The sequence below is a fragment of the Arctopsyche grandis genome, chromosome 1, assembly GCF_051622035.1.
Source record: "Arctopsyche grandis isolate Sample6627 chromosome 1, ASM5162203v2, whole genome shotgun sequence".
NCBI classification, from domain to species: domain Eukaryota; kingdom Metazoa; phylum Arthropoda; class Insecta; order Trichoptera; family Hydropsychidae; genus Arctopsyche; species Arctopsyche grandis.
The window spans coordinates 31,925,920-31,940,447 of record NC_135355.1 but is presented as its reverse complement, the minus strand read 5'-3'; the positions used below and the strand labels follow the sequence as shown (position 1 = coordinate 31,940,447).

The 14,528-nt window shown below is 34.3% G+C and overlaps 1 protein-coding gene across 3 annotated transcripts in view; it reads left to right on the top strand.

The window, feature by feature from the left end:
- Positions 1-14,528, top strand: part of Drip (aquaporin homolog protein drip) — a 72,140-nt gene that overhangs the window by 48,238 nt on the left and 9,374 nt on the right. For all 3 annotated transcript variants that reach the window (XM_077430302.1, XM_077430285.1, XM_077430294.1), the window contains one exon: positions 13,826-13,969. In XM_077430302.1, coding sequence (XP_077286428.1) covers positions 13,826-13,969 — 144 coding nt within the window. The remainder of the gene's footprint in view (positions 1-13,825; positions 13,970-14,528) is intronic.

The window sequence follows — 14,528 nt, the reverse complement described above, 5'->3', positions numbered from 1 at the left end:
TAAAACTCAATAGAAACTATAGAAGCAAATGGGATAAATTAATGGGAGAAGTTTTGTGAAATCACGACATTTTCAGGACTTAAATCCACGCTTTCAGAGTAGATATACCTAATCTTATGATATTGTAACGTGGCAATAATGTTTGTGGAGAATTACGAGTTTTTAAGAAATAACGTATGTATGTATTGTTGCGTACGGGGTGGGTGGAGGATCCAAGTAAAAGGCCAACAGTCGTATCACAGCATTTATTGATGATTCAGGAGATACACGCAGTGTCACTGCTAAGTCCAGAATGACCTGATATCGCCTACGTACCGCCTTATAAGGGGTAGATCTCTCAGGACGTCTAATCTGTTTACCTACAGTATAGTCACGTATTCGGATATGTATTCCCACGGTATGAGGAGTGCAATCATTGTTTAGCTTTCATGCACTTAGCTTGTCGCTAATCCCTAAAACCACTTACACCGGTCTCACGGTCTCTCAGGACGTCTAATCTGTTTACCTACTGTATAGTCACGTATTCGGATATGTATTCCCACGGTATGAGAAGTGCAATCATTGTTTCATGCACTTAGCTTGTCGCTAATCCCTAAAACCACTTACACCGGTCTCACGGTATGCATTTAGTTAATCCGTTAACAGATATCCGTTACAGATAATCCTGTCCCATAGGTTTGGTCACACAGTGTCTGGGATTCTATTCGCTTAATCCGCGGCGTACGTAACAGTATGTATATGGGGAATGCCGGGCCTGTTCGGACTACTGCATGTCTGAACACTCGGCTATCTGCCTTTAAAATAAGAGACACGTGGTGAACTGGACACTCTCGAAGCGAGCGGCTGTTCCATGTGGAACTTCTGATTCGATATATGCTTTGAAGCGACTCTGGCTTATCATTTGAACTTACCCTTACGCAACAATATACATATATAGTTACATAATTTGGTGGATGCTTAGGCACAAAACCCAGAACCAGGGAAGGACTAAGAATGGAATTGTTGAAAGAATTACTTTTTCTTGTAACTAGTTTTTGAATTTAGTTTTAAGTTTTTGTCTGCGGCGCTGTTGATTTGAAGCATTGAAGATATTACATGATTTTGAAAAATGTTTTTATATAAGAGGTTTTCGGCTGTAGCATATATTTTTATTTTATAATCAGGTCAGGTCATCTGCATACAATGAAAAAATTGAATGACGGATAAAAAACTGAATATCTTTCATACATAGTAATGGACCCAAATTTGAACCCTGGGGAACACCTTATGGTGCTATATACTCTTTTTTTACTTAACCCTTTAAATGCATATCAAAAAGAGGTACAAGATTGTTGACAAGCTCAAAATGCCATAATTTTTTAACTAAAACATTACGGTTCACTTTGTCAAAATCTTTTTCAGAGCCAGTGTATAAAACATGCATTTATGTTGATATTAGAGTCCATAGATTTCGTAGTATCATTTGTGACCCATAGTAAATTAGATGTAGTAGACTTGTAGTGCGACTAAACCCATACTGTAGATCTATGAGGGCTTGTTGTCAATGATATGGCCCATGAAAACCTAATAAAGTATGCATTATCAATCTATTAATGACTTAAATTGCCGGTAGTCGTAAAGTGTACCTAAAGTTTTATATATATATATATGTATGCATAATGAATTTTCAAAGGGTTGACATGTGCATTGTGCAAATTTTTCAATGCCATCGAGCTTACGAAAGCTTCAAGGTATATTAAATATGTGCATACATATGTACATATGTATGGACATGTATGTAGTAGAATACGTAAACTTAAACTTTGCCTTGAGATTTCGCGTTCAAAAGGTCGATACGTCTCAAACAACCAGACCACCTGTACATTTATAGTATTATATATTACATATTGTGATGTGATTTATTTTTTTTTTATTTATTTCATTTTCGGAAAATTAATTGCGCCGAATATGCGCGAGCGCGCTCGCACGCAAAAGGTCAACCGGCCAAATTGGAAAATATCGAATTAAATCGAAATCGGTCTTCTCGACAACCTGTGCGTTTGATCCGATAGATATTTCGCAATATCCGTTCCAGTTTGCGAGAGACATTCGTATAAACAGAATTACATACACACACACACACACACACACTCTACATACATACATATGTACATATATGCAGTAGCTCGGGGCGAGTTCTGGTACTAAATATAGTACAGAGTGTGTCAAAAAGCAGTGTTATTAATGTAAATCGACGTTTTCCCAATACTCGAGTATCGTAATAATAATAGAGTTATGAAAATTAAAAGCCATGTTATACATAAATATATATTGTCAGGGGCAATGTTTGTATTGCGACATGACATGTCGAAGGGAGTTTACTATAGACATGCAATATTTATCAAATGGCTTTAAATTACATACATATATACCAGTACTTAAAAGTTAAGTCAAAGCCCTTCTACATCTTTTAGACATTATGCTCTTTCATTGACAGATTAAAAATTCTATCTTACATTTTTTTTTTATACATATGTATGTATAATATGTATATACTAGGAAGGCCTTACAGGTAGACCCAATGCGCCTTCCTAGTCAATTACAAACATCGATAAACAATTATAGGTATACAGTATCATAGAGACATCTATAGACAAATTTACTATATTTTATAAAGTGGGCAGCATATTTATATAATAATCAACAAATTCGAGATGCTATAAACCAGAATTTGCTAATTTATCTTTATACATTTTATGCCACAAACTCGAATTTAAGATAGGTTGTCAATTTGGTGACACCGTTTCAACAATGAAATCAGATAAATTGGTAAACTCTAATGAAACGATTGACCTGGAGTCACATATATCCGGGGTTTGGCCAGTAACACCGGGCCAGAGGATGAATCCATGATTACTCAGTTGTAAGCACTACACATTAGCTATGTTGCTGGTTATATTTGATTCCTAAAACATATTGATTCGTTTCATTTAAATGGCACAACTAGTTAAATTTCCGGTCGTTGTTCTGATGGGTAAAAGTTGAAAATTATGGTTTAGCCGAAACACTTCAATAGTGGGGCCACGAATAGCATCAATATATTGAAATATATGTGAGAAATATATTGAAAACGTATGTGAGAAAGTAATATAATGTTTATATGAGATGAGAGTAAATGTAAGTGAAAAACGTAACTGTTGAGAAAGAGCGGTAAAAGACGAGTTTGGATAGCTAGCTGTCGTCACTTCAATCTGACAAGATTAAAATGTATATTTTAATGAGTTGGTTAATGATTAAACTCCTCTAGATTCATGTTGGAGATATTAGCTTATTTCAATATTAGCAAACCTCCATATGTCGGTTAGATATCAGTGCAACTTGAAAAGAGCAAGTGGTTCAAAAGCATCACAATTTTTTGACCTACAGGAATGTCACTAAACTAACAAATGAAAATAGTAAAAAGCTTGTAAAAAATCATATCATTTTATAGTCCACGGTCTTATACCGGACTGACTTGATACAAGTAAGCCCTGATCGAGTCACTCGGACGAATCACTCGGATGTTTCTCAACGTCCGAGCTAGCTAATTAGCAGACTCAATCCAAGTGCACTCGCATCTTGTCAACCCGGTTATTAGTATTATAAACCCGGTTATTAGTATAGCAAATTTGACGGTTCTAAATTGAAAGTTGTAGATATCGATCAAACAAACAAGCCTAAAAATTAGTACATAAGGTAAAAGAAAATTAAAATTACTGTGGTTTTTTTGTAACATCTGTACATGACCTAATGCTTTTCTCGCAATTAAATTCCATATCGAATACAATAAAGTTCTGAACGGTTTCAATTCCAGTTTGGTTCATAAGGTCACAAGTAAATTAATTCCTCTTGTTTTTTTTTCAATATATTATACAGCCTATTTATGTATCTATGTGTTTCTAATTAAGTTTAAGTTTAAAATTAAGTGTTCGGTAATTTTGGTACGAATTGGTCAAATTATTAATTTTGTCGGTTTACGAAACATCCTCCCCACCTTCTTCTTGTCTTTTATTCCCTTCTTAAAAGTGAATGTGTAATCTTAATAAACAAATACTACATATATTATATAATGAAAAGTTCACTGAATCTAATTTCCGCTTTAAATATTTCAATACAAATTACATATATATAAATACATACATATGTAAACTAGTAACAACTAAAATGGATTTTTGTTCAGTATCGATTCCTGATCATGTTTTAATCCCCTATAGGAAGACACAAAAACTCACATGCTGTCCCTTACATCTCCTCTCGACCAATAGCATTTCGGGCTGACAATAGAACATTGTACATGCGAAATGCTATTTGTTAAGATGGGGTAAAAGTTTCTTCCTACGGTGATGGACTATACATACATATATCTGTGTATTTTGTAAATAATTCTAACGTTATAGTATGCGGCACGGCACACCTGGGTAGACTCCAGCTGTAATAGGAATTAACATATTGTGAATGACTGTAAATGATGATGATATATAAAGATGAATGTTTGTTTGTTCGTTCGTCCGCTATACAAAATCCACAGTTTTCAATTGAAACCCACCAAATATGGTATACTACTCAGATAATTCATACAACCCATGATACTTTTACTAATATAGGCGCAGAAAAACACACTCGTACGGCACGGCATGTCTTGGTGGACTACAGCTGTGAATGGGCGTGTTTTATGACATTGGTAATTCGTACGATATTATTATTTCGACATGTTTCTCCTACATTTCAAATATAGGCATCGCCTTTATCAATCACTCCTATATCAATATAAAGGTAAAATATAACCGAAAACATTCCAGGGCTGAGTTTTGGGAAGGATCGCGACGGTACCGACCAAACATGCCAGCGTTTTTTTTGCATGTGCAAATCTAAAAAAAGTACATACCGCGTACCACTATGTGTGTAAGTAGGTACCATTCAGTGTATTTCCCCTTTAATGCAAAAGCACACTGAATTAAACAGCACGGGCACGTTGTTGGCCTTCAGTGGTGAAAAATCCACAGGGGTTCTTTTTTATCGACAAATTTCTTAAAATATAAAAATGACCGTTATAAAACCTACATATGTAATTTTAAGCCTGGGTGCCATAGCATAATAGTTGAAAATTTTTGACTTGGCTGTTATATTTTTTTTATTTATTGTAAAAATTTTTAAAGTCGTGTATTTTCTTTCTTCTTCTGTAATTCATGTATTTTTACTCCTGTTCTTAATTTGTTTGGCATACTCATTGCTTTGGAGCAATCTGTTAGGCGAGTGTCCATGATTAATTGATATAAAATAAAATTAATTATGCGTGCTAGCGCCTTATTTACATGTGCAAAACTATCTTTAAAAAAAGACGCCACACGTGCCTCTCTGTGTCTACACCCTTAATCTTATCACACTTCATGTTAGTAATATTGTTGTGTTGGTTTTTTTATCTCAATTGTTGATATATTTATTTCATTTTATTTATATATAGCCAGCAGTTTGGCTTAGTGGTAGCGTATATATTTAGCATCACTGAGGTCAAAGGTTCGAGTCCTCGCCACTGCTGGTTAGATTTGGGGGTTTGTGACTCCAAATCGATCGTTTCTCTATCAGAGTTTGCCAATTTTATCTGATCATTGCTGAAACGATTCCTGAAAATTGGTATTAGATCTAATCCTGTCGTCACAAAATCTGCCTGTGTATAATTTGTAATCATTATACACAGTAATCTGAAATCTATAGATATCTCTACAGACATCTCTATAATTTCGTATTTATTATACATATGTATAAAAAATGCATACAAAAAAATCTAAAAATAATCCATAGATTTCTCTATGATTATTATTTCTGATTAATTGTTATATGCTATATATTCTGATTGTATATGTATGTATTACTTATACAATATTTCTGAGTTCTGATTGTTTATGTATTCTGTATTTCGTTAACGTACACCCGTCGCATTGGAGCAAATCTGTAATGACGAGTGTGTATTGATTTGTAACAATAAAATAAAATAAAATTATATATATATATATATATATATATATATATATATATATATATATATATATATATATATATATATATACCAGAAAGGCCCAACAGGTAAACCCAATGCGCCTTACTGGCCAATTACGTAATCCCAACCTAAGAGGGTATAAATTTTTGTTGCATTTTTCTTTAACAAACTTTCTGGGGACTATTCATCGTCTCAAGTTTAATACCACATAGAAATAACTAGTGTGAAAATCGACGCCTCAAATCGTATTTGGTATAACGAATGCAAAATCGATTTATTGCAGTCGGTTTCACGGCATCGCCGATCATGACTTGTAAACATAACGAATTTATGACCTGCGATGACCGACACTGTTACCAAATTCGCATACGCGATTTTTTTCACCGGCAAAAAACCATTAAACGAGCGCTTGTCGTAAAAAAATTGTCTAACGCGTAAAGTGCACTAGGTTAATGCACTCTGACTGCGGCCCGCGGGCGGATTGGTCATATGTACGTTAATTGCGCGGGAATGGAAAATTCACTTTTGAAATTTTCCGCGCAATCGAATCTTTTTTTTTTTGTGATTCGCTTCGATCGCAATCTTGCAGAGATAGAGCCTTCGCGGGTGTCAGACTATATCAACTTGACACGTGTGCATATGTGTGCGCTTGTATGTAATTTGTCACACAGTAAAGTGATTGCTCGGTGAACCGGCTCTTTCTAGTTCACCGTTCGCCATCTCAAGGTTTGAGTCGTGCGTGTTCTTTAGTGTGTGCACTTTTTCTTATTTTTCCACTGGAGGCGTTTTTCGAGATCGCTCGAGGCTCCCGTTTGGTTCGTGGTTCACGTGTGATACCGCTAGGAGTCACTGCGATCGATTTTGACGCAAAATTGCGTCCATTGATAAATGGCCTCTCGCTAAAACATGACACCTGTAAAACTGCTATAAATCTGAGATTATATTTTATTTTATTTTACATACATAGATAGTATAATATACGAGTCTACCTCCCGGCAAAGAAAGTGAAAAGGTCGAAAAAGCAAATATCGAAAGGCAAAGATCGAAAATCGAAATCGAAATCGAAAAATCAAAAAAAAAAAGGGTGCATGGTAAACGGTACTATGTATATATAATATATATGAGTGACATGCGGTGAAATTATCTCTCTTTTTGTCATACAGCCTTGTTTAATGTGCGCGCGCAGGATACGGGAGGAAAAGCCTGTTCCTCTTGTATCGTTGCTCGCGCAAATTAAGTGAGGATGTACGACGGGGGTAGAGAGACTTTTACCGCACGCCACTGATATATGTACATATATATATATATATATATATATATATATATATATATATATATATATATATATATATATATATATATATATATACATATATACTAACCGTTTTTCATATGAATGCATGATAAACGAATATTTTTTACTTTTTCACGGTCACCCATAATATACATATATATATACCAAGAAGGCCTCACAGGTAGACCTCAATGAGCCTTCCTAGACAATTAATTACTAACATTGCATTACATAAATCGCTGTAAATAACAATTAATTAATTAATGAATTAATCCATTGAGACATCTATGGATTTAGACTTGTGTATAAATTCTTACATATCGTACATGAATCAAATTCAGAAATTTTTTGACATAGCCGGTATGATGATTTTGCCAATTTGTTAGAACCGTTTAAATGCAAATTAGATAAATAAACTTGGAGTCACAAATATCCAAGTCTGACCAGCAGTATTAAAAATTAGCACGGGATCGAACGCGGTAACCTCTCAGTGCTAAACATAAACGCAACCACCGAGCCATACTGCTGGCTAACAATTATACTTATATGATTGAATAGAGTAATAATGGTGATACTATTGAAACATACATATAAACATTTACTAATCAGTAGCATGGATCAATGGTTAGAATGTAGTGCTTTCAATTGTGTGGTCACGGTTTCTATCCCTGGTGTGTGCTGCTAGCCAGACTTTAGACATGTGTCTCATAATGATGAGACTCCAAGGTCGCTGATGTGACTCCAAGTTCGATCGTATCTGATTTCATTTAAACGGTTCCAACAGATTGGCATCCCTGTCCTATCTCTCTCGCAAAAATTCGACTTATTCAGCATCTCAATTTTCGCTGATATGTATGTCTTTGTGGATGTTAATTGTTGTTTGTATTTGCCTTGTATAATACTAACAATACTTCTGTACAATGTTTGACCATAGATGACGTGCTTAATGTAAAAATATAATTAATAATTATGTACCTTACATAGAATTAATAATCTGTATAGCACGCTCGTGGCAATGGAGGAATCTGTTAAGATGAGTGTGTATGATTGATTGAATAAAAATAAAAATAAAATTTCTGCTAGAAGTCGTTCGGTAGTTCTTCGCATTATGTTGGCACTATTGTGCAGGCACCATTTTATCATAACGCATTTACACAAAAGAGTAATGAGGTGTTAATAGTATTGTAGCTTTCAAATTAAGTGTCAGCATGATGTAATGAGGACTTGAATGTTGAATTTACTCTGTAGATGCCATTATTCGAGTGTCTGGTACTAGGTTCATTGAATACATTAGATCTTGGGACTTTTTGTTTTCAAATCATTGCGCTCTAGGCTGTCAAAAGTGGGTGAAAAGGGGGCCAACGCCCCCGGGGGCTCAGCCTCTCGACGGACGTGCAGTCAAGGTTGCACTTTTCGCACGTTACGGATAAATCAATAATAATAATTGCATTCGTTCGTGCACCCACGTAATATAACACATTTTGATTGTTGGGTATTATACAAATTTATTAAAATTTTAGAAAAATTTAAATGGGCAAAAAAAAAATTTTATATGAAATAAAAAAAAATGTAAGTATTCGTTTTATTTTTAGTAAACTAACAGGTTTTGCCTGGTATAGCCTATTAGCTATGACTAATTATTAAAACTGAAAGAACTTTCTAAATTTTAATACGATTCAGAATCGTATAAAACATATTATAACTTACAGTGTTAGACTTTAATATTAGATTCTGTCTTATGCTTTTTGCAAGTTTTTGCAATACATACCAAGAAGGCCTAACAGGTAAATCCCAATGCGCCTTGCTGGCCAATTACAAACAATGCAGCAGTTTTATTACATAAATCGCTCAATTACAAAATGAAATTAACGAGATATCTATGAATTTTAACTTGTACATAAATTTTATTGGACATTAATCATACTCAAATAGTAGGTAGTACATAATAGGTAGGAAAGTATTTAGCCAATTTAATCGAGGAACCGTTTCAACAATGAAATCTGAAAAATTGGCAAACTCTGATAGGAAACAATCGACCTGGAGTCACAAATATCCAAGTCTGACCAGCAGCATTACAGATATACTCGGAATATATTCTTTTCAATCGAGGTCAACTCACGGGATCGAACCCGGCGCCTCTCGGTGCCATGCTGCAGCTGTTTTATATACCTACATATGTACATACATGTTCACTCCAGTTCGTTCATGAACATTCTAGTTTGTCCATACACGAACTATAGGTTTTAATAATCAAAAGTAATATAATAATCAAAAGCTATCTTTAAATAGACTCACCAAGTGAAACACATGAAACTTTTGAGCTATTAAAACGCCAAGTATTTAAAAAGGAAATCCTATGGAAATAACATTGCAACCCAGGGTAAGCATATATATTTACATACGTAGAGGATAGGACAAACGATTTAAAATACTTAAACTAATGCCTAATATGTATTTTGTGCAACAACAGGCTAACTCGTTTGTCAATTTGTTTTTTTTTTTTGTGCAGTATAACTGGCCAGATTGGTTCGTGTATGAATAAACTAGTATGTTCATGAACGAACGAAATGTACACTAGGACTGTAACATACATATGTATATGTATAGCACATAAATATACACAATGTTCCTCGATAGATACTTATTCGTTGCCTATTCTAACCAGACTTAATCTTTTGATATTATGCCACATGATAATTATTTATATATTCTATAATAAAAAGGAAAATGTTAAATCGTGTTATTTAATTAGAAAAATAATCAAATATACATACTTGACACACTCTTCATATGTAATTTATATTGAGTATACAGAAGCTAAATAAGTACTTAAGGTTTGAGTAGATCATTAGACTTCTGACTTGATGTGCGGTGAGATATTGTACATATATGTGTATTGTACACTAGCTGAACCCGGAATGCGTTGCAATGGCATAATTCCCGTAACATAACAAGTTCCTGTTTCCGTTCCCATTTGTCGGAAAAACGCAGGCGGCGAACACAATTGAAATTATTCAATTGCTTGTTTATTTTACCCTAACAACGCAGGTGGCGATGAGAACACATTTGAAATTATTGCGTTGCAATGCCACTCATTCCCATTTTTCCCGTTTCCATACACATAATAATTCCTGTAATTTTCATCGCAATTGGTTGAATGGTATAGGAACGCATACGTCACAGACAAACATTGATTTTTATATATGTATATGTATGTATATAGAAGACTAGTGGTTTACCCGGCTTCGCTCGGTATTTGTAATATAAACCGTTGTTTTTTTTATTAAATTTAACGTCACGGATCCTAAGAACCAACGATTGTTACATACATATAAAGTCTCTTTCGAAATATATATTAGATAACATATTATATATGTATGTAATTACATGTAATACAATTTTCCCTACCACAAATCTGGATTATTCTTTCTATATTCATAATACGTCTCTGAAAGATATTACAGTAGCATTCTTCCCGATGATATGATTTTTATAGAACATAGAACATGAGCCTTTATAGATCGTTCCTAAACGACGAGTACACTTAAACAGATACAATACAATCAATACATACATAAGCATTTTATACAATGCGAATTCATACAATGACATCTATGGAGAAGTTTTTGGAGCATTTTATAATCAAATTGGCGAACCTCAAGACGCTGAATAACTTGAGATTAGCAAGAGAGATAGGAAGTAGAAGTCAATTTTACAGAAACCGTTTCAATGCAAATCAGATACGATCGACCTTGGAGTCACATCAGCGACCTTGGAGTCTCATTATTATGAGTCACATATCTAAAGTCTGGCTAGCAGTACACACCAGGGATAGTAAATGTTTATATGTTTCAATAGTATCACCATTATGACTCTATTCAATCATATAGCCAGCAGTTTGGCGTAGTGATAGCGTATATATTTAGCATCACTGAGGTCATAGGTTCGTGTCCTCGCCACTGCTGGTTAGATTTGGGGGTTTTGTGACTCCAAATCGATCGTTTCTCTATCAGAGTTTGCCAATTTTATCTGATCATTGCTGAAACGGTTCCAGAAAATTGGTATTAAAAAATCTAATCCTGTTGTCACAAAAATCTGCCTGTGTATAATTTGTATTAATTATACACAGTAATCTGAAATCCATAGATGTCACTATGATTATTATTTCTGATTAATTTTTATATTCTATATATTCTGATTGTATATGTATGTATTACTGTATTTCTGATTTCTGATTGTTTATGTATTTCATTAACGTACACCCGTCGCATTGGAGCAAATCTGTAATGGCGAGTGTGTATTGATTTGTGACAATAAAATAAAATATAAGTATAATTGTTAGCCAGCAGTATGGCTCGGTGGTTGCGTTTATGTTTAGCACCGAGAGGTTACCGCGTTCGATCCCGTGCTAATCTTTAATACTGCTGGTCAGACTTGGATATTTGTGGCTCCAAGTTTCAATGCAAATCAGAAAAATTGTCAAAATCTGATAAGAGACGATCGACCTGGAGTCTCAAACCAAGGTCTGGCCAGCAGCGGGACTCTAGTAGGAATCGAACGCGTGACCACTCTGCTCGAAAGCATAATATGCTAACCACTAGTCCACGCCGCTGGTTTTTATGACCACTTATATGATCGAATGTGCATATTGATGTATTAAGTTCAAAGTTTATTTCATAATCATATGTATGTTTGTATGCTCAGCTCCGGTTTACCAGAGTCGGTTTCACGGTTCGTGAGCAACTCACCTCGTATCGGTCACGGTTACATCGGTCGTGTGTGGCAATCGATCTCGTATGCGACGAATGTCTTTCACCTGTGTCTCTTATATGTGTATATATATATATATATATATATATATATATATATATATATATATATATATATATATATATATATATATATATATATATATATATATATATATATATATATATATATATATATATATATATATATATATATATATATATATATATATATATATATAGATTATTATATTATATTTGAGGTAGGTAAATTCGAATAAGGTCGACATTTGCGAAACGCCGAAAACCGGACCCGGTGGGCGGACGAACGACAAAACGACTCGGTCGTTTCATTAGCAAAAATCGCCAAAAAAAAATCAAAATCAATAGATAAGAGAGCCTTTAAAGGAGATTTGACCTATTTTTCTCAAAATCGACAGATTTCCAATGTATGCTCTATCAAATTGTATATTTACATATATTTGTTTAAACATTTCTCTTTATGTACGTATATGTTGTACAATATGTTATATGAAGAAAGTGTTGCTATAGAACAGGGTTTTCCAAACTTTTTCTGCAATGGAACAATTCACAAACTCGGAAATTTTAACGGAACACTTAAAAATTAAAAAAAAAATGTTATTAAAACACATTATTTATTACTAATTATTTTTAAATATAAAAATATAGTATTGTTGCGTAGGGGTGGGTGGAGGATCCAAGTAAAAGGCCAACAGTCGTTTCACAGCATTTATTGATGATTAAGGAGATACACGCACTGTCAGTGCTCAGTCCAGAATGACATGATATCGCCTACGTACCGCCTTATAAAGGGTAGATCTCTCAGGACGCCTAATCTGTTTACCTGTTGTATAGTCACGTATTCGGATATATATTTCCACGACATTGGGTCTTCCCGTACCGATTCTGAGAAAAGCCTAATAACGGTCATTGTTTAGCCTAAATGCACTTAGAGTTCAGATATAATCCTTGGAAGTAAGTGCATGCACTTAGTTAATCCGATAACAGATATCCGTTGGTCTAAGTGCAATTCGCTCAATCCGCGGCGTACGTAACATTATGAATAAATAAAGCACTTAATGACTATGATGATTTTGAGTCCATGAATTGCATATCTTATTGATATCAGGCACAATATTGGCAAGTTGCATTCCAATATGACTTCGTTGTAGCATAATAAATCCAGCTTCGCATAAATAGGTTGTAGAAAATGAAAGTGAAACAATAGTAGCATGTTTTAAAAAATTGGGGTACTCTTCTGACGAACTCACAGAAATCATTTAAAGGCTTATCTTTGTATTTTTGTTTCAAATGAGATTCACTTATTAAATCAGTTAGATTTTCATAGTCACTTGCGCTTAAGCCTACTGGTTTAGCTGTTACGGAAAATAGATTCCGAACCCAGGAATCGTCTTTATTAGTTTTCGGAAAATATTGCAAACGAGTTGTCTTCAACATACATATGTATGTAGGTGTTCTAAAAATACATACTTTGGAAACTTCTTTATCTACTTTAAAGTTTAATTTAAACATCAGTGGAGATTGATCATCACTCGCCTTTCAATATAAAGTAGATCTTTATTTAAGAAATTTATAAAACTTTTCCAAATTGTCGCTGAACACCTGTTCAGGTTCAGCGGAACACTGGTGTTCCGCGGAATATACCTACTATACGAGTAGAATATAGATGACAGTTTAAAATTATATAAATAAACGTTTAATGTTGTATTATTTGTTTTTTTTTTTCAGGCTATAGGTCACGTTTCAGGCGGTCACATAAACCCAGCTGTAACGACTGGCTTGCTCTTCAGTGGAGATATCAGTTTGCTGAAGGGACTTTGCTATATTGTTTGCCAAATGATTGGAGCTGTCGCTGGAGCCGCTCTCATCAGGGTGAGTTGTACAATAAAATATGTTTTATAACGTAATGTGTATACACTTATAATAAAAATAACCGCAAACATGTCGTCGGTTTTGCCACACTGGGAGTTATGGTCTCATTCATGGCGGCAGTAAACCTTGAAATGTCGCAGCAATAAAGGAAAATTATTTTCGTTTTATCGTTTTGACAGAAACGTGCTGAAACTCGTCGTAAAACTTGCTTATCTTCAAACGCCTGTGCGGATTGAATCTGGTCAGCTTTTGATGATGTGAAAATTCGGTTTGGCCTTTTGAAAGGATAACCTTACATGAATAAATTTTATCGAGATGCTATCAGTACACTATAAAAACCATTTTCAAAAAAGGTTTTATAAAAAGTTGAAACTATGGATCGGTTTTATATCAGATGCAAATCAAAATTACTAGTGAATCTCAGTTAGAATAATCATCATACATACATATGTATAAATAATATCGTGATTCTGTCTGTGTGTCTGTGTATCTGCGATAACGCTCGCCGTACTACATATAATAGTTGTTTCGATTCAACATATGTATGTATGTACGTCAC